The sequence below is a fragment of the Lissotriton vulgaris genome, chromosome 5 (genome assembly GCF_964263255.1).
Source record: "Lissotriton vulgaris chromosome 5, aLisVul1.2, whole genome shotgun sequence".
NCBI classification, from domain to species: domain Eukaryota; kingdom Metazoa; phylum Chordata; class Amphibia; order Caudata; family Salamandridae; genus Lissotriton; species Lissotriton vulgaris.
In genome coordinates, this window is record NC_141693.1 from 1,582,781,501 (window position 1) to 1,582,808,921 (window position 27,421).

Genomic DNA, 27,421 nt, shown 5'->3' on the forward strand with positions numbered 1-27,421 from the left:
CTTGAATGTGAGGCAAGGTGGAGATTTATCTGTTTTACCTATGTTGTTATTCCAGACACGCTTAAACCACTATCTGGGGAGATACTCCTCTTCCTGCTTTCTGTATGTTCCACTCCTATTGCACCACTTTCCAGCCAATTCCACAGTTGAGCTTGTAATGCGTTGTTCCGTTATTTAGTGTTTGCAAATGGCCTGCCCGTACACCCTTACACCTGTAGCAGGGGCGGCTCTAGGCTCATGGTGGCCCTGGGCATGGAGCGTAGGTAGGGGGCCCCGGAAGAGGGGATTTGGGCTGGGCGGAGCGCGGAGGCCAGTGAAGAAGGGGGTCAGGGTGTTTGGAAGTGGAACAGAGCAGGAGGCTGCCAAATCCCTGCCAGGGGCCGCCAAACAAATTTTTATCCATCCTCAGAGGATTATCATATTAAGGATATATATTGGCGTAGTGGCCCCTGGGGTTTGGTGGCCCTGTGCAGGTGCACAGCTTGCAAATGCCTAAGGCCACCCTTGCCTGTATCGCCGGGTGTTACCACCAAGCACTGCCTGGTAGCCTCTGCCTCAGTCCAAGGCTAATGTTCATTCACAGAGACTTACTAAACCATATGCTATCAGCCAGCATATCTATCGCCTTACTAGGCTTCCGTTTTATGAAAAGAAAATTAAGTGCGCTCTTATTGTTCACAGGCAACCTCACTGCAGCCTTTTGAGGGAGCAGCACTGGGCATCCGCAGTGATATATATTTTTCCCCAACTTGGCTCACATTCGTCGACCCCTGGCATAGTATACGGCAGAGCCTCACCGAAATTAATTGCCACACAAACTTCCTCCTCGGAAATGATAGTCCGAACTCACAGGATCTTCAAATTTCTCCGTTACATTATTCACCCATCAGCATCCAGTGATAAAAAATACCGACGCGTTTCGTTGCACACAGGTATCTTGCTCACGAAACGCGTCGGTATTTTTTATCACTGGATGCTGCTGGGTGAATAAAGTAACGGAGAAATTTGAAGATCCTGTGAGTGCGGACTATCATTTCCGAGGAGGAAGTTTGTGTGAGATATATATATATATATATATCAAAGAGTTGCCCCTGTGAGGATGGCCTCTCGAAATGCTGAGTCCTATGCGGGAGAGTTGCAGCAGTATCAGTGCCCCAAAATCATTGTGCAATCAAAAATACATACAGCGACTGTATCTTGAAACACCTGCTTTTAATCTTGAAATCCCGCCCAACATGGGCGTGTCATTTTTTGCCACAGTGGGTTGATGAATATGAACCACTTATTCTGATGCAATATTCACACTCCTCGTTATGGAGCATTCCATTCCCTTTGTGCTGGCGTCAAGGTTCTCTCAACACCAAGGATCCGCTGACTTGCGGCGGGCTATCCTCGCGGCCGAGCAAAGCCGCTATACGTCCAAATCAAAGAGTTGCCCCTGTGAGGATGGCCTCTCGAAATGTTGAGTCCTATGCGGGAGAGTTGCAGCAGTATCAGTGCCCCAAAATCATTGTGCAATCCTGGCCCTACGCGTTTCAAGCTTTCGCTCTTGTTCACGAGCAATCAACAAAAAGACATACAGCGACCGTATCTTGAAACACCTGCTTTTAATCTTGAAATCCCGCCCAACATGGGCGTGTCATTTTTTGTTCCTTCACAACACATCATCGGTGCATTATGGTCTCAGCAGTTCAAGATTAGTTCAAACCTCAGTGGGTGGCGCTGTATTGACATCTTTTAAGGAAATTATGCCACAGTGGGTATATATATATATATATATATATATATATATATGCATATATATATATATATATATATATATATATATATATATATATATATATATATATGTATAAATATATATGTGTGTATGTATATATATATATATTCACTGAAAAAACCATAGGTTTCACACCAGTTATAGTTAGGAATTAGCATTTAAAAAACCTATTAAATTCACTGAAAAAACCATAGGTTTCACACCAGTTATAGTTACCTGGAAATTTTACTGACATAAAACCATTGAAATTACACGTTATAGTTAGTTGGACTCACTATAACTTGCGCGTGCAAATAAATATGTGTTATATATGTATATGTAAAAGTTGCTTGAAGAATAAATGTTTTAATAAGAGTTTACATGGATGTTTTTTAAAAAAAAATTTGATTGGTTAACTGGCTTGTTAAGTGTATCTTAGTGAATACATCTATTAACAAGTAATGTTTAAATATTTAAATATATGTATTTGTGTTTCACTTTGTGTATAAGTGGCTGCATGGGTTGGTGATTAGCTACATGTGTGTGTATATGGGTTATTAGATGTTTGTGTTAATATCATTATGAGTGTCTATATGGTTTGGTGGGGGTATTCCTTAGCACATAGATGCATGAGTGACTGACTCTCTGCTTGTATGTGTTTTGAAGAAAGCATATGTGCAGGACTGTATGGGTAGATGAGTGTGTATATGTGTGTGTTAGTGAGTGAATAACTGTCTCTAGAGTCTTTATCAGTAACTACATATGACTTAATCTACTATATGTGAATATTGATGTATATAACTGAGTATATGTGAGAGTGAGGGATTGTAAGAGTTCCTGTTTAAATAAGTATGTTTTTCTATAAATGATTGTTTAAGAGAGTAAGTATGTGTAAGTTTCCTTAGAAGTAAGGTGGTAGTGTGTGTATAGCTGTATATGCAAATAAATGGATGTTCAATAGTTTATTTGCATGTGTGAGTATGTGTGAGAGTATCTTTTGGATGATTGTCGGTGTGTAACAGGATGTATAGGTGTATCACTACATATGATGAGTGAGTATATGTATGAGTGACTATATAGAACTTTTGGTCAATGAGTGGATGTGTATATAGATGGTGGAATTATTGAATTGGTTGTTGTAACTGGTATGGGTATCTCCATTTTTTAAAAATGTTTCTATTTTGGAATATGTGTTTCCAGGGTTACATTACAGTGAAAGGAGGTCTGTCACTCTGTCACAAGGATGGTCTCATCAGTGATGTCATGAGTGATGTCACTGACCATGCCATGAGTGATGTAATATGTGACGTCATCAGCAGTGCATTGCACACGCAAGGTATAGTGAGTCCAACTAACTATAACGTGTAATTTCAATGGTTTTATGTCAGTAAAATTTCCAGGTATCTATAACTGGTGTGAAACCTATGTTTTTTTCAGTGAATTTAATAGGTTTTTTAAATGCTAATTCCTAACTATAACTGGTGTGAAATCTATGGGTTTTTCAGTGAATTTCAATGGTTTTTTAATAGCAAATATTTATAGGTATAAAAAGTGTAAAATTTTAAAACGAATTTTGTATTGTATAAATATGTTAATTTTGTATTTATTTTTTAAATTTTTGACCCCGAGGCGCTCCCGGGGCGCGTACCGGTGAACGCACCGGTAAGCGCAATGTTACGGCGCGCCCCAGGGCGCGTACCGGTGAGCGTCCGGATAACGCTATTGCCGCGAACGAAAACCACATCGTGACGTATCGCGTAGCCGCCACGCCACGCCTTGCGTCATAAGACACGTATCGCGTAGCAGCGAGATGCGTCTTATGATGCACCGCGTAAGCGCCCGAGCGTATACGATCGCGCAACGTAAGTGCCCCGACGCGCTTACGCTACGCGCCCAAGGGCGCGTAGCGTAAGCGTGTCAAGCCATGTGACTTTAAAATAACACTTTTCATTGGTTCAGAAGTTTTTTTTTTCAAAATTTTGAGAAACCCACCCATTTCTCTCACTATTGATTTGCAAGAGCAAGAGGTGTTCTGTGTATTTTCTTCTCATAATTTTCCTGATCTACAGCAATGGCTGCAAGGGAGTCATTCAGCAGTGATTCAGATGCTTTTTTGCCTGAGGACCCTCCTCTCCAGAAAAAAAGAACCACTTCATCTGGAAATTTTATGACATCCCTGAAGGACAAAAAAAAGTTAATGCTGGTAAAGTAACCTGCAAAATATGTGGCAGTATTTTATCCAGAGGCAATCCTCAAAAAAAATATAGCTTTGGAAATGCCAATTTAATTAGGCATGTCAAAAGAAGACACCCAAATAATGATTCCAGGGAGAGTGTCATGGAGCTGGCACAGAATTTACCAAGAGATGGCGGCAGCACCTCCACTGGTGGAGCAACACCTTCAGGAACAACATGTGAAAGAATGGTCCCTAACGTACAGCCGGTCTTTGCAGGCATTACATTTCCATGCGTGGACTGTGACAAACTGCTCTGTTATGGGGAGCAGAGCGTTGAACTCATTGCTATAAAGAGACAGGAACACCGCTGCTCTCCCAGACCCTAAATTTTCAATTTTTTTTGCTCCTGTTGAGCAGTTTTTGAATCCCTGTTTTTGTTTTTCCCCTGAAAAAAATCCCCAAAAAATATAAAAAGTATAAAAAAATATAAAACAACAAAAACCAAAAAAAGTTCTTTTCAGAACTACCTCCAATTTATAAAAAAGTGCTATTTAAAAAAAAAAAAAGTGTCATTCTTTTTTCTCCATGGGACGCTCCCCGGTACGCGTACTGGGCGCTCCCCCGCGAAAATCGAAAATTTTTATTTGTCCTACGGGACCCTTTTTTTGCCCCCACATCAAACCTAGGGGGTCAGGGGGGGGTGTACCCTGCCCCCTTTTGCTCATTTCCCCCTTTGATTTTTGCCACCTCTTGTGTCTATATCCTACCGAGACACAAGATGGCGGCCGCTCCGGACTGTTTTGAATGTTTACAGACACCCGTGAGCCAATCAGCTTTCCGTGCGCAAGTCGCGTGGCGCGCCCGGTGCGCTCCCTGGTGCGCGTACCGGGGCGCGCCTATAGATATATATATATTTTTTAACCTAAATTACTCAAAATCCACTGGAGCACATATCTTGAGACATAGCAAAGGCACATCGGGCTACCAGTCCCTACAATTTTGCAAAATTTGGTGGAAATCCATTCAGCCGTTCGGGCTAAAAGTGAGGTCGACCGCCCTATGGAAATTAACATGGGGAAAATGTGTTTGGGACCCCCCTTTTATCTCGGCCCCGCTTGACGCATCCCCCCCAAACTTTCAAGGAAGGACCGGAGCTCGACGAGGCCATTTTGAGGAAATTTTCAGGCAGATTCGTCAACCGGAGCCAAAGTTATTCCAAATAGAATTTTGAGATTTAACATTGAAAAAAATCCTAACTATAACTACCTACTGGCGACGCCCAGTAGGTAATATATATATATATCACACGAAATGGATCCAAAACTTCATTTTAATACCGGCAGCTTGCCAGCAGGCTCCCAGTCACAAATGTCCTCACACAAATAGCTTTGCCAGACGCTTTTTGAGAGACAAAACTCTCTTCTTCAATGGCATAGGTTTGTAGGAGCAAAGGGACGCCTTCTCTAATGCACATATTTAAACAGTTCCCGCCCCACTGGACGTGTCCCCCACTGTGGCTTTATGGGATACGTAGTGCCAAATAAATTCCAAGTGGATGTGTGGTCTTTTCCAAATGGGTTTCCTGCATTGTTGGAGATATATATATATATATATATATATCCACAGCATCCCAATCCCGAAAGGACAGGCGGAGGCCACTTCAGGGGAAACGTCAGGAAATCTTTAATGTATCAGCTCTGCATAATGCATTTCGGCCTGCCGGCCTTCTTCAGATGCTGCTGAGCTCAAGGAAATGCTTCTCACCCCACCTTTAATTAGGCCAGTGTCTCTCCCATATATATATATATATATATATATATTCGCCGCTCGTTCCTCCTTATTCCCGGTCCGCTGCAGCACCAGCCCTGCCTTCCGTGCCCTCAAGCAGGTCCGCAGCCTTGCACAGGAGCCCGCACCCTCCTCTGCAGCTACAGGCGTAGGTCTAGTCTTAACCGCACCCATACACACAGCGATTCTCACCCCCCGGATTCAGCAGGGGCCGCGCTGGGCCCTCGGCAGGATAGGTCTCTGTCACTTCTTGCTTCGTTCTGTCGAGCCTCCTAATATGATCCACATCAATTTGGGCGCACCTCTCTTTTTCCAGGTCGCGTCGCTCCGCCGGCTTACTTTTTTTAAAACATCTGTTATTCAGCGACTTGAGACCCACGAGTGATAAGTGCGCTTTACAAATACATGTGTTATGTTATGTTACTTTTCAGTGGCGTGGGTCGATGGGTAGAGATCGCTCCCCGATCCCTCTACACCAGGGCCGGACTGACTACCGGGCGTTTGGAATGCTGCCGAGCTGGGGGTTGGTTTCACTGCGGTGGGGGCTGATTTCGTTGATGGAAACCTGCGTGTGCTTTGAAATAAACAAAGCAAAACGAATTTCGTTCAGCACACGCAGGTCCCCATCAACTAAATCAGCCCCCAGCTCGGCAGCATTCCAAAACGCCAAGTAGCCAGTCCGGCCTTGCTCTACACTCATCAATATCCGCATCTACATGTACATCACTGTACTCACTGGCAGGGGCGTATCACAGGCCCCCACAGCCCACACTGTGCGGGGGGGCCCCTAGCTCAAAGACCCCCCCCACGGCACTGCACTCTGGACGGAGAGCTCCTGATTCAGCCCGGAGGGGGCCCCCCTAAGTACCGGCAGGGAGGCCCCCTCACTTTTCGTTACGCCAGTGCTCACTGGTGCCCGTCCCGATCAGCTATTCAGCAGTGTGCGGTTTGAGCTTTCCAAGCAGAAATGGCCGCCAACCTTACCTTGCGGGATTGGGTATTTTCACCTCCTGATTTTTATCGACGTGCCAGCTCGCAGCAGCTGTCAAATGCCTTAGGGCTGCTTTAGGCTGCTTAAGGTCACACTCCGACCCAGTAATCGAACACGAAGTAGCACAATTCAGTCGGATATTGGTCGGATTATTAATCAGCCAGGCAGAGCTGCACTACAGTACACGCATCTTGCCGTGCACCTTCTAGCGACTCAAAAAAATTCGGAGTAGTCTTGAAAGTAATAGTGTATAATACAGAATGGCAAAAAGACTGGGTACTCATCAGGGTTCTAGGTTACAAACGTATGTTCTTATGTAATGGAGAGAATCACAAGTGGTTCCAAACAACATGGGGACCAGAATGTCTGAGAGATTGCAGGCAGCCACATGTCTGTTATACCCTTTAACGATTAGCGATCAACTATACCAGGTGTTAGGTTGCTAGATGGCTGGTCTGCTCCAGTGCTACTGGCCTTTCCTCAAACTTCCTAATCTCCCTCAAAGTTTTGAAAATAGAATGTAAAAAACTGGAGCGGGGCTGGCGCCGGGAGTATTGTCCCCGTGTGAAGGCGGCACTCTGTGCCGCTCAGAGGGAGTACTATGCTGCTGTCAAAGAAGCCAAAGGCAACTTCTTTGCAGATAGAATTTCTAAAGCTAGCAACAACAGCAAGGACATTTTTGCCATCGTCCGCAGCTTTTTATCCCCCACTGCGGAACTCCCCCCCCCCCCTCTCTGAATTCACTCCAAAGGTGTGAGGACCTATCTAACTTTTTCACTGTCAAGATACAAAAAATACAAGACAGCCTAAGAACTATCCCATTAGGGCCGCCTCCTCTATCCATTCCGATTGCCCCCTGTCCTACTGTACCCAACCAACTCTTTTCGTATTTTACCATTGCCGAGGAGAAAGACGTCCTAGCCATACTCAAATCTTTAAAATCTGGTTCGCCGGCAGACCTCTGTCATGCTAGGGTCCTGAGTGGGGTGGCAGAGACAGTCGCTCCAGAGGTTGTGAAGCTGGTGAATAACTCACTTCAATCTGGAAGGGTGCCTGTGCAATGGAAACATGCAAAACTCCTCCCCCTCCTTAAGAAACCTTCTGCTGACCCCTCACTTCTCTCTAATTATCGCCCCATCTCCCTCCTTCCAGCCTTAGCTAAGGTGTGCGAGAAGGTGGCCTTTAAACAACTGGAGAGATTTGTGGAGTCCACAGGAGCCTTACATCCGGCTCAATCCGGATTCAGAACAGCATTTAGCACAGAAATCGCTCTTGTGGAAATTTCGGAGGCTATTAGGGAGTGTCTGGATGCAGGCGGCAGGGCGGCTCTGATTTTACTCGACCTCTCTGCCGCCTTCGATACGGTACCCCACCTCCAGCTCCTCTCCCGCCTGTCTGACATCGGTATTAATGGCACGGCCTGGGAATGGGTTAGATCCTTTTTGGATAACCGCTCCCAACAGGTGTGGATGCCCCCTTTCTCTTCATCAGATACTAGGGTAGCCACAGGTGTCCCTCAAGGGTCTACATTGAGCCCCCTTTTGTTCAATGTCTACCTCACTCCCCCTGATTGGTTTGGCGGAGAAGCTGGGTGCCAAAATTATGGCTTATGCTGACGACACCCAGCTTCTCTTTACCTGGAAGGGGAAGGATCTTCAAACGGAGGTGGCCCATCGCTGCTTGTCAGCGGTCTTTTCATGGCTGGCCCAGCAAGCCTGAAATGTAATGCAGAGAAATCTGAGGTGCTCCCCTATGGCCATTTTCCACCTGCCTTTAGAGAGTCTCTCTGGCCTCCCGGATTTCCTTGCCCCTCCGGAGATTGCGGTGTAGCCAAAAACCTGGGAATTTGGTTTGGGGGCGACTTAGGCTTCCATTAACAAATCAGGCGTCTGTTAGGGATGTGCTTTGGCACACTGAAAGCCCTGAGAAGATTTTTTCCCTTACTTGCCCGCGCTGCTAGGTAGACGGTGGTCAGGGCACCAGTACTGGCACGCCTGGATTATGCCAATGCTCTTTACCTTGGCATTCCTGGGTACCGTCTGGGAAAATTACAGGTCATCCAGAACGCGGCAGTTAGGCTTGTATTTAACATCCCCAGATGCCTAAGCGTGCGCAAGCAGTTGAGCAATCTGCACTGGTTACCTGTTGCTCAGCGTGTGCATTTTAAAGCACTCACCATGACTCACAAGGCACTTCACGGTCAGGGCCCTGCCTATATCAGTTCCAGGCTCTCCCTTTATACTCCCAATCGTCCTTTGCGTTCAGCTATGCAAAGACGGCTGGTAATCCCCAGATTTCGGAGAGTTCGTCTGGGGGGGATGTCCTTTACAGTCAAGGCCTCCACTCTCTGGAATGCGCTCCCTGGTGATCTCCGGCATATCAAGTAACTGTCTACATTTAAAAAAAGGCTAAAAACTCATCTGTTTAAACAGACCATTTAGTCCCTCCGGCCTCCCATGTTTACTGTTTCCCCTACGCGCCAGGACACTCTCGAGTAGCAGTGCGCGATATATAAATACCTTATAACATAATCTTCCTACTTACCCCATATAGGTAGGTGTGCAGCTGTACGTCAGGGTGTAGGATGGACGGGAGATACATTATCATTAAACTAGTAATATCTGCCGCTATCAGCTAAAAGTGGAGGTACCAACCACACCTCTATCAGATAAGAATGACTGACCTGGATGGATGATCCTGAGGGGCAGCAAAGCCATGGCGCCCCAGCCACTTTCACTTGATACTCCTCTTGTGCAACACAACGGTGAAGGTAACAGCTTCCATGGACCATCTCACTTGCAGAAGGAGGACCCTGAGGAAATGCACACAAAAATTAACATTGACGAATGTGTACTTTCTGCAAAGAAAGTCGTTGGTTTAGAAAGGATACCTCTGGTGAGAAAGGGACAAGGCAGAGTGTACATTCTTCCTCTTGTTGCACAAGGTAGGTAGTATCTTTTAGCTTTAGAGTAAAAGTACTAGATCCGGTTGTCAAATGAGTGTTTGGTACATACCTCCGATGGTGGCACTTCTTTGGTGAGCGTGGAGAAAAAGCAGCGGCTGTTGGCATGGTAGATTTCCCCGAAATTGTTTTTGGAGTCCATCTGCACCTGGTTGCCTTCTAACCAGCACTCACTCTGCTTGTACAAGGGGGGCATTGAGGAAGAGATAATTGGAAGAACAGGTTACTGATGGCCTTCATTGGTGGATGGAGCATATGACTAGGGAATTCAAGCACACTTTTGAGATAAGTAACGCACAGCTTAGGGGTAGAGGACATGTCTCTTTTCAGGTACACTGATGAACATTATGGAGAAATGGCAAAGGAGAACATGCCTAGGCAAGACAAGGACATTATAGGAAATCATGTGAGTCACATAGAAATGATCAATTCAAGGTTGAGCACACCCAAGGGTACAGCCTAGAAACGTGACTCGTGGATTTCCTTGAGATAAAGGCATTTTCAGGAGGTTTCTGCACATTTCCGGACCACAAGAACAGAAAAGAGAGGGAGCAAAATATGTGAAAGTCATTCGGACATACTGAGAGACTTTACAAATAAAAGAAGTGAGAGGAAGGGGTCACAAGCTGTCAAGCACATTTCTGTGAAGCATCACAGTGGACAGGAAGAGGTCAAGTCCAGTGCAACAACCATACTGGGGTGTTTTAAACATGTGGAGATGATATGTTCGGAGCACTAAAACACACTGCCCACAGTCTCCTCACATCAGCACTTCTTTTTGGGCAGGACCGAGGTTGTATGGTACATAGCTAGTTCCTTTCTGAGGTGGCATGGTGGGCAAAATAACCATGTCCTGGATTGTGGCCCAGAGTAATTACCAGTGGTTGAGATTATTTCAAGCATTCCATCCATCACTTTTGTGTTTTCCTGTTACACCATCAGCATGCTTTTTGCCCTTCTGGCAGACGGATCACACTAGCAATCTTAATACTTCATCAGCCTGATAATATCAGCATTTTTGCCCCACTGGTAGTCTCATTACATCAACTCTCTATAAATATATTGCCAATCTTATCACATGGCAGTCTGATCACATCTTACCCCATTAGCGATTGGTTTGTACATCCTACAGCCATCGAGGAAGGGATCTGTGCTACAGCGCCCCTTGTGGAGGTGCATATAATGGCAGCCGGGGCCACTAAAGAGAAAGAGAATAGCAAAGGTAGATAAATGGATGACAAGGAGAAAAACGCCAAACTATGTTCCTTTTTTGGTACTAGTGCTCCTCAACAACCTTCGTTCTACTAGGCTCCTCCAAACTCCCATCTTCCTCCCACTGTCTAGACTCTACTTTTTCAAAATTTCTGCTCCCCCTCAATTTCCCATTTATTCCTGACAAACCTTCCCTCTGCTTTTCCAGAACCTACCCTACTTCTCAATATCTCACATCCTTCACAGTGTCCCCTCTGCTCCGGAATATTCTCATCTCCCTTAGCAACAACTCACTACCTCTTCTCTGGTCATCTACAATTCCCACCCATCGCCTTTCCACAATATTTCATTTGCTCTTTAATATCCTTGCCTCTTCCATTTCTTCAACTGTGTTCCCGACAGCTCATCTTCATCCACTACTTTTCTTTACAACCTTCCCTTGCTCTTCCTTAACCTGTGCTTTGCCCAGCCACAGTTTATATTCTCTATCTCTCTTCCCCCCTCCTCTTCCCTTCCCTTCCCTTCTTCCCTTCCCACACTCACCTCCCGGTGCAGAAGTACTTTGACGCGTTCTTCCCACAGGTGGCCGTGAGTCCGAAATCAGCTCCCGCCCCTGAAGAGACACCAAGATCTGTCTTTGTAAATGTCTTTTTATTAAGCACCATCCTGTCCTCTGCTTCAGCCCTTTTTTCCTTCAACTGGTCTGCATTTTCAAATCCTGCCAGACTCCACCTCCTCTCTACTCTTCACAATGCTACTTCAGCTCCCCGCCCAGTATCCTCTTCTACTTATCCACATTGTACCCTTCTCTGCACCCCTTTTCCTTCCACACTCCTTCTTCTGCTCAGCCACAAGCTGCCCTCCTTCAGCTCCCCTCTGTTTATCCCTCTCCTGCTCCTCCACCTTGTATTCTCCACCACAGCCCCTCTCCTGCTCCTCCATACTGTATGAGCTCCTGCATATTCACACTGTCTCATCTGCTCCTCAGCACCCGTCTCCTTCCACCCCAGACCTTTGCAGCTTATAATCAGCGATTCCAGCACTTGTCTTGTTTCTACACTGAGTCCCATCGGCTCACCAAGCACTCTTCCCCTTTTGTCTCTTAATCTGATCTTCCACGAACGCTCCCTGCATCCTCCTCTCCATCCCCCTCTGCTCCTCCAACCACATCCACTCTCTTACTTCATAAAGGCAGATCCGTACCGCCTCATCCAACTGTACGGCACTAGACTCACTATTCCCTGCTTCTGTACATTCTGCCCTCTGCATCCGTCTTTATCCCTTACAGAATGTCTCATCTGGCCCCCTGTAGGCTGCCCTCTGGTCTCTTATAGGCTGCCCTCTGGTCTTCTATAGGCTGTCCTCTGGTCTCCTATAGGCTGTCCTCTGGTCTCCTATAGGCTGTCCTCTGGTCTCCTGAGGTCCGCATTCACAATCTAGGCAACTGCCTAGCGCTCTAGATCACAATACTGTGCAGTACTGTTGTTATGTAAATTATAACACGTCATCTTAGGGGTGCATGTTAGAATACGGAGGACACACCTATCAAAATATTGTGGCCAAAATATCGACAACCAGGATATTGTAACAGCACATATATATAGCTAAGTAACAAGTTACTGTTCTTAACTCATCTACGTACCATGACGATACACAGATCCGCAGGTACACCGATAGATAGTTGCGTACAATATCCCAATGCTTACCCATATAAAATCACCTTTATGATATTCTGGTAGTTGAAATCATGGCCACAATACTTTGGCAGGATGATATTTCAATGATGATATTCTTTTAGTAAACCCGCTTTCGGCCAGTCAATTCATTAAGCTTTATTCGATTGTGTTTCAAACCATAAAAGCATACAATTAAAAATATACAGTCATAATTTTAACAAACAACATACATTTTAAAAAGAACATAATCTCATTAGGTTAGGTAAAATTAGCTGACCCTGTTGTTATTAATAACTGTACAATTTACATGAAAGCACCCGCCTAGTATTAACAGTTGTTATATGGGGTGAGAGGGTTAGATTGAGGTAGGTTGCTATATTTAAAAAGACTATGTGGAAAAGAGTTGAAAGAGGGAAAACTGCGCTCATATGGTGGCCAGGATCTATAACCCAGCTTAGTGTTGTAATTAGCAGACTGTTTCGGAAAGGGGTTATGTGATTCACTTGGATAAAAGTCATGTAGGTCCCAAGTTGATATTGGACCATCACCTTCTTGGGGCTGCCACGACTGAAGATAGGGGACAACTTGTCTGCTCCTAAATCTGATTAGAATCAGATCCCCGCAGATATCTTTTCGAAGGGGACCCAACCATCCCACTCTCCTCACGCTGACTATCCTGCCATCGAGGTTATGGGGTAAGGGTCTATTTTTCGATAGCCAGAACTTAGCTTTATTTAGCAAATTGCTGGTTCTCTCAATTTTTCCATGTTTCAGGGGGGGAACCCCCGACAAGATGGACACGAATGGAGCGGCCTCTGGGGGAAGATTAATACGAGGGGTCTTAGTACTTTTTAATCTAGGCTCAATATTGCGATCTGGGGGGGGGTATGGGTAGTGGTTTAGGGACAAGTGGGCACACAGTAGTGGAGACTGTTGCTTGTATTGGGGGAACTGTATTTTGCATAGTTTGTTTGGGCAAATTAGGAGGACCAGCCTAGGTTGAACACTTAGATGTTACTGTGTATGCCTGATTGAGTTTAACAGTTTCCTCAATCTCCGTTAGTCTATCCCCCAAGATGTTAATTTTGTCGATCAAGGGATGGATGATAGTTTTGATCAACTGTTCCATCATGGTCAGTAAAACCAATTGGGGAGAGGATGCTGGATCATCTAGTTTTTTGCCCATCTCAGGAGTTAACAGAGCCAGGTTAACAAGCGGGTTTAAATCTGATGACAAACTCTGCAATTTTGGTGATTTGGATTGGGACCCACTTTCTCCCACCCCGTCATGTTTCCTTTTACCAGATGTGGCTTTAAGGGGAGTTATATTTTTTGCATTTAATTTTATGGGAGTCGGTAGAAGCCCCTGTGTACTAACACTGAGAGCTAGCGGACTGGCGTTAGATACCAGGTAGGGTGATGTGACAAGAGAGTATCTGATATTACACATACTGTTAAGGTCGTCTAGCCATGGGGGATTAGAGGCTGTACTAGGCGTTTTAGAAGGGGGATCCATACTGGTAGGAGTATGTTTAAAGTGAGCAGTGTAATAGAAAACAAAACAAATAACTGTACTATTTATTCATTCAGACCACAGTGGCGATGGCAAGCCCGTCTAGTATCTTAGGGCATAAATTCAACCAGGGGGATATATTGAGTAACCACTCCCTTATAGGAAGGGAAACAGAGTCAAGCCAAATGTGATAGTCAGTGGAGTGGGCAATCAGTGGCTTTACCTCTTCTTAGAAGACCAAGAGGGGTAGCCCGTCCCGGCCTCCTCTGGCCTCTGAGGGCCACAGAGGGCCCGCCCTTTGCCCGGGCTTAGCCCGGCGCTCCCGCGCGCTCTCGCGCAGCGAGTTCCTGTCTTGATTAAATTGGAGATCTCGGCGTCCAGGGGGCGGGGCTAACAGGGGGCACTGACCTGCTGTCAGAGGTCAGGCAGGGACTCCTGGGGAAGCGAGTCCCTGCAGCGCTACTCTCCTGTGCTGGTCAATATTCCTCTCGTCCCACGCACACTCCAGGACCCAGGGCAGTTCGTCCAGGCGGAGTCTCTGACCGCGCAGCGGCACCCGCGAAGCGGGTGCGGCCAGTCGTTGAGGGAAACAGGAAAGTGAGTGGCCGGCGTCCCTCGAAGGTCTCCCAGGCTGTAAGAAGGGGCTCCCACCTGCACCAGGGATCAAAGTCTGTTTTTGAAGGTGTGTGCCGTCCGGGGGGCGGGGCTAACAGGGGCGCTGACCTGCTGTCAGAGGTCAGGCAGGGACTCCTGGGGAAGCGAGTCCCTGCAGCGCTACTCTCCTGTGCTGGTCAATATTCCTCTCGTCCCACGCACACTCCAGGACCCAGGGCAGTTCGTCCAGGCGGAGTCTCTGACCGCGCAGCGGCACCCGCGAAGCGGGTGCGGCCAGTCGTTGAGGGAAACAGGAAAGTGAGTGGCCGGCGTCCCTCGAAGGTCTCCCAGGCTGTAAGAAGGGGCTCCCACCTGCACCAGGGATCAAAGTCTGTTTTTGAAGGTGTGTGCCGTCCGGGGGGCGGGGCTAACAGGGGGCGCTGACCTGCTGTCAGAGGTCAGGCAGGGACTCCTGGGGAAGCGAGTCCCTGCAGCGCTACTCTCCTGTGCTGGTCAATATTCCTCTCGTCCCACGCACACTCCAGGACCCAGGGCAGTTCGTCCAGGCGGTGTCTCTGACCGCGCAGCGGCACCCGCGAAGCGGGTGCGGCCAGTTGTTGAGGGAAACAGGAAAGTGAGTGGCCGGCGTCCCTCGAAGGTCTCCCAGGCTGTAAGAAGGGGCTCCCACCTGCACCAGGGATCAAAGTCTGTTTTTGAAGGTGTGTGCCGTCTGGGGGGCGGGGCTAACAGGGGGCGCTGACCTGCTGTCAGAGGTCAGGCAGGGACTCCTGGGGAAGCGAGTCCCTGCAGCGCTACTCTCCTGTGCTGGTCAATATTCCTCTCGTCCCACGCACACTCCAGGACCCAGGGCAGTTCGTCCAGGCGGAGTCTCTGACCGCGCAGCGGCACCCGCGAAGCGGGTGCGGCCAGTCGTTGAGGGAAACAGGAAAGTGAGTGGCCGGCGTCCCTCGAAGGTCTCCCAGGCTGTAAGAAGGGGCTCCCACCTGCACCAGGGATCAAAGACTGTTTTTGAAGGTGTGTGCCGTCCGGGGGGCGGGGCTAACAGGGGGCGCTGACCTGCTGTCAGAGGTCAGGCAGGGACTCCTGGGGAAGCGAGTCCCTGCAGCGCTACTCTCCTGTGCTGGTCAATATTCCTCTCGTCCCACGCACACTCCAGGACCCAGGGCAGTTCGTCCAGGCGGTGTCTCTGACCGCGCAGCGGCACCCGCGAAGCGGGTGCGGGCAGTCGTTGAGGGAAACAGGGAAACAGGAAAGTGAGTGGCCGGCGTCCCTCGAAGGTCTCCCAGGCTGTAAGAAGCGGCCAGTCCATATTGGTATTGTGTAGATGAGGCCCATAGCTGCCCCCATGCAAAACATGTTGGACCTCCTGTGATCCCACCTCCGGGAGCATTTCTGCTCAACAAGGCATTCCACCCCCATACAAATCTCAGCTTGAATGCCAGCGTAGCTCTTGCCGGATGCCAGTATCAGTTGCCTTAGAGGAAATACCATGTATGACCTTCTGCACCTCATGAGCCCCGGGGTGTACATTGCCCAACTAATGAGGTCTCATAAAGCTCTTTTTGGTTGTTGTTGTATTCCTTCCTCCTGCACTTCTATGTACTTCTAGAATTGTTATGACTCTTTTATGGTTCCACATTCTATATGTGGGAGTTTGGCAGAGCTAGTCTGTCTCCTGTACTCTGTGGATGTATAAGCTGTTATCCTTCAATAAATCTTCTTTCTACTACAACCTGTGCTTCCTGGATTACATCAGTTGTGAGCCCTCTAGGGTTCGTTTATTGACAAATTATGCTGGGGCATGCAATATCCAAAGGTTTTGTAAATGTGGAGAGCCCATAGATTGAACCTGAGGCCGAGGGCAAACAGTATCTCTCTTCTTACAAACAATTCCTCCAATTGTAATCCTCCCTCCTTTGCCTGTGAAAGGGCACTTTGAGAAAGAGGACTTCGTTATTCTTATATTCAACCCTTGATAAGAGCTCTGAGGGTCCAGGGGTTGATGGGAACGCAGATTCTGATACTGCCACTTTGCAAAAAACAAGAGTTGTCAGACCTGCCTATCACCTCTTCCGTGTATAAATGATTGGAAACGTTGCCATTGACTGCAAGCATCGGCTACTTGATGAATTATTGTTTTAGTTCGCCTTCGCCATTTTTCCCAGGCACTGCTGCTAGGGCCTGTGTGCCTGCCATAGGGTTTCACTGTAACAAAAAACAAAGTTTTGGAAGCAATGCTTTAATTATTCTCAGCTTCTGGTGATCGCTCGGGTCACATTCTAGTCCATTGTTTTCTCTAATTGTACCACTAAAGACAAAGACTAGCCATATGTAACTCAGTCTTGGTCCTACCCCTACTGGAACAGTCCTGCCTAAACTGCAAGCCAGGTCCCCTTCAAGCAGGAAAACCAGTAACTCCAGACCAGTTTCCACCAGCTTGGTGCCTGGTCAATGTGAGTCTGGTACAGTAAGCATGTGACCCATGTCTAAGCACACTTAGTGCATGTCCTTCGGGGGTCGATTCAGGCGCTATATAAGAAACATAATAATAATAATAATGTATTGCAGCAACTGAATGAATGGACTGATCTCAACCAAAAATGATTGTGTGGACTGTATTACGCTCTATTGTTTCTTTCACTGTGACGCTTTAGACTGAGAGCAGCCATACGCAAATCATTTGCAGCCCTGCTCCTTAACGATCACTTTAGCAAATATGTGGGCTGAGAGGTGGCAAGTGCAGAGATTAAGTCAAGCATTACACCAGTCACTTTGATAATTGTTGCATATGTTTTCCACTACTATACTGCAAATACGAGGGAGAACATAGGGGGCTTATCCTCCTCAAGCTGTATACAAATTAGAGATCCCTGCTCTACCACATGGACTGAGTAGACTTCTTTTTTAAACAGGCAAACAAAAATGTATTTATGTATTTAGAGTCGTCACCCGCCAGGGATGCCCCTTGCTGGCATGCTTCATCATTGGGTTACTTTCCGTGCCACTGTGTAACGGGGCATGCTGCAACCAAGGAGTTACACGGGAGCACTGAATCATATAACATTATTTGTAAGAGGGGTAGAGGGTTATTTTGTGTTATCTTGCAGATGCAGGCAGAGATGACAGTGTTTGCAGGTTAATGGGCCAGGCAGAGACCTTGAGGCTAGTGTGACTAGAGGCTCGCCTAGCATCAGTGGACCCATGAAGCACTATTGAGTGTTACTACATATACAACGGAATAAAAACACCAAATAGATGATAAACATCTTTGGCATGTATGGTGCGTGAGTGGAATGCACCGTGCACAATTCTTACAAGGAGTGTTTCCAGGTAGGGAGATTTTCGGTCCTGACAAAAGCCGCAGGGCAGGGTGGCAGAAACATGTTGACCAGATCGTGAACCCAGAAATTTTCCACTTTCTCTTTCCCATTTTTAATTATACCGACTGGAGCATTTATTAAAGTAAAAGTTGCTATCCACCAGGTATTTTTAAGGCAAAATAACCCTCCTACTCCTATTCTTTTACAAATAATTTGATATTATTCAATGCTCCCATGTAACTCATTGGTTGCGGCACGGCCTGTTCCGCAACGGAACAGGAAGAAACCCGATGATGACGTATGCCACCAAGGGTATCCCTGGTAGGTGAGGGTTCTACATATAACAAGCATTGGCATAGCCAATAGGTCTCGCCTTTGAGACGTAATAAGTGTTTAGCCATGCAACAGTTGATTTTTTTTTTTTTAAAGACGTTTATTAATGTTCAAAAGCGCAGTACATATAGCAAAGCCTACAACCCTGCGGGCCGGCTGCAAAAGAACGGCAAATCGTGAGTGCGCTGGTCTGCACAGGAGGGCGTGTTGTTGCGCTCCTCGTGTCTCTGGCATGTTAGAGCACAGGCAGTATGGTCACATTACCTTTAATCAGTAAAAGAATAGTTCCATAAATGACGACTTGTTTTTCAGTTTTTCTAGAACTAAACCATGAATTCAGCAAACTAAACAGTACAGTTCGTATCAGCATATCCCAATGTTCCTTTCGTGGCTGCGCCGCGTCAAGGCTGTCCTGTTTGCACAGTGCTGGTAGGAGACCCCTCTGGTCAGTGTGGTGTATGTCGATGATGCTCCAGTACATCAGGGGGCCAGTGTTGTGCATGCGCGAGTGATCTCGGACTTAAAGTGGGACAGCTCCTTAGGGCCGTGGTGCTTCGCCGGCCGCCGGCCTGGTTAGTGGCGCGTGTAGCAGTCAGGTGGATTAACCTAGCTGTTGGTGTATCAGGCGGCGTCTGCGCCTGTGTTCGCTGCCTGGGGCGCCGTTGGCGGCGTCCGTCCACCGTGTCGTGGGGGGTTGGAGAGGCCACCGCCGGTGAGCAGGGGGTCCGATACTACAAATGTGTGAACATATATGGGGAAGGGGGTGGGGGGGGGTGGAGTGCACTTGCGGGGGCGGTGTCAACGACTCTGTGCTGGGGGCGTGTCGCTGGGCGATGACTGCTGGTGAGCGCCTGTGTGGGTGGCCGGCCGTGTCTGAGGTCTGCGCGCTGGGTTATCTGTGTCTGGGTTGGGGGGGTGGGCGGCACGGTGTGCGGTGGTTCCGTCAACGGAGCTGTAGCCTCTGTGGCCCACTCCCGGTGGCGCTTACTCTATGTGAGCCCTCTGACAGCGCCCTCCCCCTGCAGGGACCCCAGGATGCCATCCCAGAACTGCGCGATCGGGAACTGCCTCAGACCTGCTATTTCTTCCCGGTAAAGTGCCGTGCCTTCTGCCCTGGCCCAGTTTGTGAACGATGTGAACCAATGTGCCGGGGTGGGTGGTTCCCGCCGCTTCCAATGCCTAGTGAGTAGCCGTTTGGCCGTGATGAGGCCCAGATCCCAGAACCGTGCCTGCGTCTTGTTTAGTTTGGTTCTTTTATATAGCCCGAGAATGCACGCCTCCCACGTGTCAGGCAGTCCCGGGCCCGTGCTGTGAATCAGGAGTGATATCACCTCCCCCCAATACGTGGCCAGGGTTGGGCAGTGCCAAAGCATGTGCAGGATGTCTGCACCCAGCAGGTCACATCTGGGACAAACGGCAGTGTCTATCGCGAAGTATCTTTTTATTCTATCCGGTGTTAGATATGCCTGGTGCAATATGTACAGCTGGATGATACGGAAGCGGGAGTTGCGGGGGACGTTCACAGGGCCAGCTAGGATCAGGTTCCACTCCTTATCTGTCCAGTCCCTCCCTCGGTGCGCTGCCCATTTAGCCCTGATCTGCTGTGTGGGCTGTTGCGTGTGGATGAGAAGCGCCTGTGCTAACCAATGCGTGGTGTGTAAGCCTCTGCCCGTTACATGTAGATATTGGATCAGGTAGTGCATCGGTGGCTCATCCTGGATGTCTCCCCAGGGATCAGTGTACGCCCGCAGAACCGACGCGTGGAGTAGGAATTGCCCAGCCGGCAGTCCCGTGCTTGCCGATAGTTCCGCAAACGGGAGCAGGGCCCCGTCAGCATACAGGTCGCCCATGGTCTCTACTCCGGCTGTGGTCCAGTGTTCCAGGTTGCGCGACGTTACCATCCCACTCCTCCTGGGGGTGCCTAACAGGGGGAGGGCAGGAGCATATGGTCTGACAGTTTGTGTCAGTTTCAGGCTACGGATAAAGCATTTGCGGGCCACGGCCATATGCAAGGGTAGAGGACGGGGTCCCTTGGTCAACGGGTGAAACAGGGCGCAAACCTGGGGGTGGGTCCATTGGTAGTCTGCGGAGGCCGTATCGTCTAGATGCGTACCGCTGAGCCAGTACGTTACCCATTGGAGCTGTGCAGCTAGGTAATACAGCTCCATGTTGGGGACAGCCAATCCTCCCTCCGCAGTCGGGGAGTACAGCTTAGCCAGCGCCACCCGTGGTCGACCCGCGTTCCAGATCAAGCCGCGAAGCATTGATTCCAGGTCGCGGAATATCCGTGTGGGGACATACGTAGGGGTATTCGCGAAGTGATAGAGTAGCCTGGGGAGCGCTATCATTTTGGAAAGAGCTATCCGGCTGGGCACGTTCAGCGGCAGAGTTTTCCAGAAGGACATCTGGGCTCGCAAGGAGGAAATGGCACGCACCAGGTTGCCCTCCAGTATGTCCTGTGGGTCTCTGTAGATGTGTAGCCCAAGGTATTTAAACGTGGTTGGGTACCAAGCGAGCCGGGCCCCTCCAAGGTGCACATCGCACTCCTCCTGGTCCCGGCCGAGCGAGTATATTCCGGACTTGGCCCAGTTGACCCTGAGTCCCGAGACCTCCGCGAAGGTCTGGAAGATGTCCGACAGCTCGGCTGGTACCGCGGTGAGGTCCCGCACATAAAGCAGCAGGTCGTCTGCATAGAGTGAGACTGTGTGCGTTCCGTCGGCCAGCGGGATCCCCCATTCCGCTCCTCTGTCTCGCAGTAGAGCCGCCAGGGGTTCAATGGCTAAAGAGAAGAGGAGGGGCGACAGAGGGCAGCCTTGTCTGGTGCCTCTGCGTACCCTGACCCTCTCTGACAGCAGCCCGCCTGTCCTCACTCGGACACTGGGTCTCTGGTAGAGTAGTCCGACCATGTCAGCGAAGGCATCGCCCACCTCGAATCTGTCTAACACTGCCCCCAGGTACGGCCATTCTACAGAATCGAAGGCCTTCTCCAAGTCTAAGACCAGACACCCCGATCTAGGCCAATGTGTCAAGGCCGCTTCCTGAATCCGGAAGAGGCGGCGCAGGTTACGAGAGGTGCTCCGCGCCGGCATGAAGCCGTTTTGATCCTCATGCACCAGGGTTGGGACCTCTAGGGCCAGGCGGCGGGCCAGGAGGGAGGTGAAGACTTTATAGTCGGTATTCAGCATGGCTAACGGTCTATAGGATCCCATGTGTGTACCATCCCTGCCCGGCTTCAGTAGTGAGACCAGGTTTGCCTCATTGAGCGAGTCTGGGAGCGCTGATTCCTCCATAGCAGTATGGTACAATTTGAGCATCTCCGGGACCAGCGTGTCCGAACAGGCCTTAAAGAATTCGGCGGGTAGTCCATCTGGACCAGGGGACTTGCCGTTGGACAGTGCGAAAATGGCTTCGCGCATTTCTTCCGGGGAGAATGGTGCTCCTAGAGCGTCCTGTTGCGAGCCTGTGAGGGAGGGCAACGGGATGTCTACCAGGTAATATGCTATGTAGGCCGCGGAGACCCTCAGTTGTGATTTGTATAGGGCCTGATAGTGTCCCACAAACGCTTGGTGTATCTTGCTTTGGGTGTACACTAGCTCTCCCTCAGCCGTGCGAATGGCGGATACTGGCTCCGTACGGTTCTCCTGCCTGACTAACCAGGCCAATAGCCTTCCGGGCTTGTCACTGTACTGGTGCACCCGCGCCGAGTGGGCCGCGAAGTTAACGTGCCGCAGCCGTTCCAGTAATGTTTCATGCTCCGCTCGGGCCGCCTGCAGCCGGTCTCCTGTGCCACCCACCGCCTCCTGTTCCCTGCTGAGTAAGTCCGCTTCCACCCTGCGCAAGTCCGCCTCCAACTTCCTCTGTATGCTTCCCTGAGTGCTCATGCAGTGCCCCCTTACCACCACCTTGAATGCGTCCCATTCTATTCTCGGGGAGGACGCTGTGTCTGAGTTGTCAGTGAAGTATTGTGCTACGCAGGCCTGCAGGGAGTCCCTAAAGGGGGCGTCTAGCAGTAGAGCAGGTTGCAGTCGCCATGTGGGGATTGGTGGGTGCGGGCGTTCCCAAGCCATGTGTAGGGTGTGGGGGTTGTGGTCCGAGTGTGTCCGGCCCAGGTATTGGGAGTCAGTGATGTGTGGCAACATTTCCGTTACACACAATATATTTAAATTATGATTGTTCTTATTGTGTTTATATAAGTTGTTTATATATATTTTTTCTTATTGAAATTTATCTTGTCTACAAAGACTGTGTGAATGTTTCCTATGATATTAATACTTCAATATTTATATATGTGGAAAATTGTGTGAACTTTATAGATGGAAATGTTCAAGCATATACCCTTGTTATTGCACAAAAACCCATCTGTAAATGGATTCAATGTCATTTATTCTCATTGAACCCGCAAAGTAATAGGTGGTCTAAGTTTATCACAAGTTGTCTAGCACAAAGATAATTCCATCTAATTTAACGGAAGACACGTCTCCCAATCCAAAATGGCCGCCACGTTTTGGATTTTTATATATATACAGGGCTCCTATAGTTAAATTGTATTATCAACATACATCAGGGGCAACAATTTCTGATGCTTCACAATACAGCGAAACATATGAAAGCGCGTATTTAAGCAGGGTCCCTTTGTTTATATATCTTAATAACTATGCCATGTACTTCCGGGTCATTCGGCTCACTAGCTCTGTAACCTCCGCGTTAAATCCAAAATCCAAACACTAACTACCCTATGGACTACTCGCTTTTGAGTAACAAGCTAGTTGCAATTTTAAACGCACATAATTGCGTGCATAAACTTCACAAATCAGTCCGTAGTAGGACTTCCGGGTCAATACTGGCAGCGTTGACATAAAAACGCCACCGACAATGGTGATAATTAGATCCTACACCATCGCGAAGATAACACGAACGACGGAAGCACGGAGGAGCAGGGAGGCCGATTTCATTAACTAAGGTAGGCACACACTCTGCCCCTGGGTGCTAGGAGAGATAGAATTTTCCAATAGGATCGTTTTTTTAGTCTTTAGTTCAAAAATAATACTTTTTTCTAATTATGTTAGGTAACGTTTTTTTTTAAATTGACAATAACATACAGAGTACAAGGGTCAGGATTCGCCCCATAGGATAGGAGATAAACATAGTGAGGACCTTGAGTAGGCATGTAAATACACCCACTCGTAGCCAGACCTTCAATTCCTAAATCAATAATGAGAAATCTAGGCATTGGTACAAGTACACTACAATTGTAGGAAAGCTCATCGTTAGACTCTTGGTCCAAAGACATGTATGTCTGTAGGTTTAAATATTTTTTTGGCATCCCAAACCGAAATAGTAACCCGCCCATGATTGGCAGCGTTCCTACTATTATTAAACAACTAGATACCAGAGAAGCTAGAGTAGATAGCCAGAGCGCGTTATATGATAACGATTAGAGATAAGGCATCTTTTCAAGAACCTTGACAGTGACACTAGACCATGCCTTCTCCAAATACAATAGTGTAGTTTTAAATGACTGATAACTAGGTTCTTTAAAATAACCCATTTGTATTAAAAAATTATTGTTTTAATTAACATATAACCATGTGATCTAAACATCGCTTCCTCCTCATATTTTTTCCATCTTAGAGTCACATATTGGGTTCTTGAATCTTAAGAAGAACCGCTCTATCCGACAATCTTTAAGAGTCGGGAAATGATCAGAGGCAACCTGAATTCAAAACAGGTTAGTAAAAAGAGGGAAACATCAGGATACCTACAGAAAAAATCTTAGAGAGCTTAATTTTAAAGTTAAGATATTTTGGTTCTATCTAGGTCTTTTAATCCAATCACCATCGGTGGCTCCTCCGGGCACTTTTGAATATCTGTATCTACAGAGAAGGTAATTCATGGCATCAGCACCTTTGACTATAATGTTATAATAATATAACCAGAATCGTTTGAACATTCTTTATAACTTCTTATCACACAGTTTAAGCGAGTATAAAACCGCTAAAGAATATACTGTCTGCCGGATGATAAGAATAGATACATTCATCCTACATCTTCAGCAGGTACTAAGAAATTATTCATATATATATAAACATCGTAAAGCCTAAAGATGCTACCAGAGTAATTATGGGTTATAGTGGTCTAAAAACATACAAATAAAGTGGCTGGTAATGTCCTTGACCTGTTCCATCGCAGTAGATTATGAGTACATAAGGGGCAAATAAATCCTTCTACTCAGGGATAATATGATGTAGCAAGTATACAGATTCTTTGGTGTGAATAAATTGCCAGAAGCGGGATAGCAGTGGTATGAGTTATGGAGCAATGTAGACAAGTAGTTTAATTATTCTTTTGTTTGATCTCTTAGACTTCAATTCAATTTTGTGAACGTCCTGAAGAAGGTGTGAAGATTAACTAAAACACCGAAACGCTGCGTCGACTGTGTACACTTGTTTAGATAGGTTTGTTTTTAAACTAATTGTGTATAATTGTCCACTCCTTGGTGGCTTGTATAAACTGATTTTAACCATGTTTTAGAATGTAACCCGTTCGGGAGGTAATAAATTTTATTCTTCAAGTCAGATATTTTTTGTTCACTTACTGTTATTAACTTCTTATACTCTGTCTCATTGTCTACTTTGTACTGCCCTGCTTTAGTTACCATTTCAGTGACTACCTTATTCATAGGTTTCCTAAGTACTCAGTCCTCTACGTTAGTGCTCGAGGATATTTGATCTATAATTACTAAGACAGGGTCTCCAATCCTTTTCTAACATTTCCGTTGATACCATGTACCTGTCAAGGCGGACGTGCAATGTGTGTGCCCCTGAGAAATAAGACTACACACTAGCGTCGGGATTGTGCGCGCGCCATGCATCTTTCAGGTCCCACTGTGCCGCCCACTGTGTGAGTGCCCTCATGGCCCCCTGGGATGTTGCCTCTGGCCTTGGCGGGCCCAAACGGTCCATCACTGGGTCTAGTACCGTGTTGTAGTCACCTCCTAGTATCCATGGGACGCCGTGCCAAAGCGCCAATTTCTCTGATATGCGCGCTAGGAAGGTGCCCTGGTCCGTGTTTGGAGCGTAAATGGACGCCAGGACCACTGGTTGCCCGTCCATACGACCCTTTACCAGGACATACCTCCCCTCCGTGTCTGTGTGAACTTCTGACATTACGAAGGGAGTGCCCGGCTTTACCCACAACAGTGCCCCGCGGGCATATGAGGAGTAATCAGTGGCATACAGTTGCCCCCTCCATCTTCGCCTCAGCGCTGTCACCTCCGCCCCACACAGATGTGTTTCCTGCAGTAGTGCGACCTGCACATTTTGCCTTTTCAAGTAGGAGTATATTTGATACCTGCGCGCGGGTGTGTGCATACCTCTAATGTTCCAGGTACATAGCTTTATCGCAGACATTTTGGCAATACACATTCCCCCCCGACATTCCTAACAACAGCGGCTCCACCAAGAGCTCTCGCAGTGGTTCTCCCAGCTCTCCCGTCTCCACCCCCCGTAGTACACTTAGCAATGTTCGGGAAGACATTAGGGCAGGGAAAAACAATGAATAACAACAACCAACAGCGGGCTATGCCCACTAAAATACCAAAAGGGCAGTGGCGGAACAGGCCACCGTCCATACTCTCAAGTGAGAGGAACATTCTTACTTGTCGAAGGGGCAGTGTGTGCTAAGCACAATCTCGGCAAGAAGGATATACAGTCAGTTAGAGGAAGCAGGTCACTTCCCTGAGCCACTTGATACAGGGTGCTAGTGGCCACCAACTATGGCCCAGTGCTCCAAGTTACTCGGCTTGCGTGCGGCCTCGCTTGCGTGAGTGTCTGCAGGTGAGGGGCAGAGTGCCACGTGGTGTGGGCTGCGCGCCCCCACCGGGAGGAGCCCCCTCATGCCCTGGCTCGCACATGGAGACGGCCAGGTTCGGGTGTATGTTGAAAGACAACCCCATCATTGCCCACCCCGCTGACCACCAGTGCCACAAGGGCATTACTCACTGTTCCAGGTGTCCACTGTTCAATCAGCTGGTAGGGGGGGGGGAGGGAGAAGCCCCCAGCAGTGGCGGGCGCCAGTCGCGCACTATCGTCCAGTCGACCACTGCCAGCCCCCCCTCGTTGCGGCAGGACCAATGCAAACATCGCCTATAGAATCAGTGGATCATGTCAGAGGTTTGTGGCGTGACGATAGGCAGTTCCACCGAGATCTGTGAGTTCGGGATCCCATATATGGCCTCGTCGTCGTCGCTTGGTACCGGCTGTTGGCCGTCCTCCGGGGCTGTCTCTTGGGAGGGCGAGTTACTCATTTGAGAAACCTTCCGTAGTGCGTCGCGTTGTTCTTGGAGCATCTGGTCTAGTGGGGGAGAGTGGCGTGCCCCCTCCTCCGCGTGTTGGGACTGCTGGGTTCCGTGTCTGCGGCGGCGTCGCGGTCCTCGTGGCCTGGTCCTCGTCTCGCCCCCACGAGAGTGCTTGGGTGCCGTGTCCGTGCCCCCGTCCAGCCACTCACTGGCCTCCACAGGTGTGCTGAAGAAGTAGGTGTTGTCTCCCGCCACCACTCTCAGCTTGGCAGGGAATAGCAGGGAGTACTTGAGGCCCGCGGTGCGTAGTCTCCGCTTCACTTCCATGAAGTCGTGCCTCTGGCGTTGTACCTGGATGGTATAGTCGGGGAAGAACATGATCGACGCATTGTCTATGCGTATCTCGCCCAGTCGCCTTGTCTCCCGCAGCACCGTGTCTCTGTCTCTATAGTTCAGTATTCTGAAGAGCAGTGGCCTAGGGTTGGGGCCGGTGGTATAGGGCCTCGTCGGCACCCGGTGTGCGCGCTCCACAACGAAGTGGGGTGACAGCGAGCCTTCGGGCAACAGTGTCCGTAGCCATTCTTCCACATGTTGGGCCGGGCGGTTCCCCTCCCATTTTTCAGGAACCTCCACAAGTCTGATGTTATTGCGTCTCGCCCTCCCTTCCGCGTCCTTGGCCCTATCTTCCAGGAACTCCACTCTGTTCAGGAGGTCCTGCACCTGCCTGTCCGTCTGGGTGACCTTGGGCTCGATCTCCTTTACTGCGCCTTCCAGGGTCTT

The 27,421-nt window shown here is 48.4% G+C and overlaps 1 protein-coding gene across 1 annotated transcript in view; it reads right to left on the reverse strand.

The window, feature by feature from the left end:
- Positions 1 to 27,421, reverse strand: part of CIROP (ciliated left-right organizer metallopeptidase) — a 163,787-nt gene that overhangs the window by 34,081 nt on the left and 102,285 nt on the right. The window contains exons 9-12 of the mRNA XM_086920427.1: positions 11,432 to 11,501; positions 10,778 to 10,874; positions 9,729 to 9,851; positions 9,398 to 9,526 (exon numbers count right to left, since the gene is read on the reverse strand). Of these exons, the coding sequence (XP_086776553.1) occupies positions 9,398 to 9,526; positions 9,729 to 9,851; positions 10,778 to 10,874; positions 11,432 to 11,501 (419 nt within the window). The remainder of the gene's footprint in view (positions 1 to 9,397; positions 9,527 to 9,728; positions 9,852 to 10,777; positions 10,875 to 11,431; positions 11,502 to 27,421) is intronic.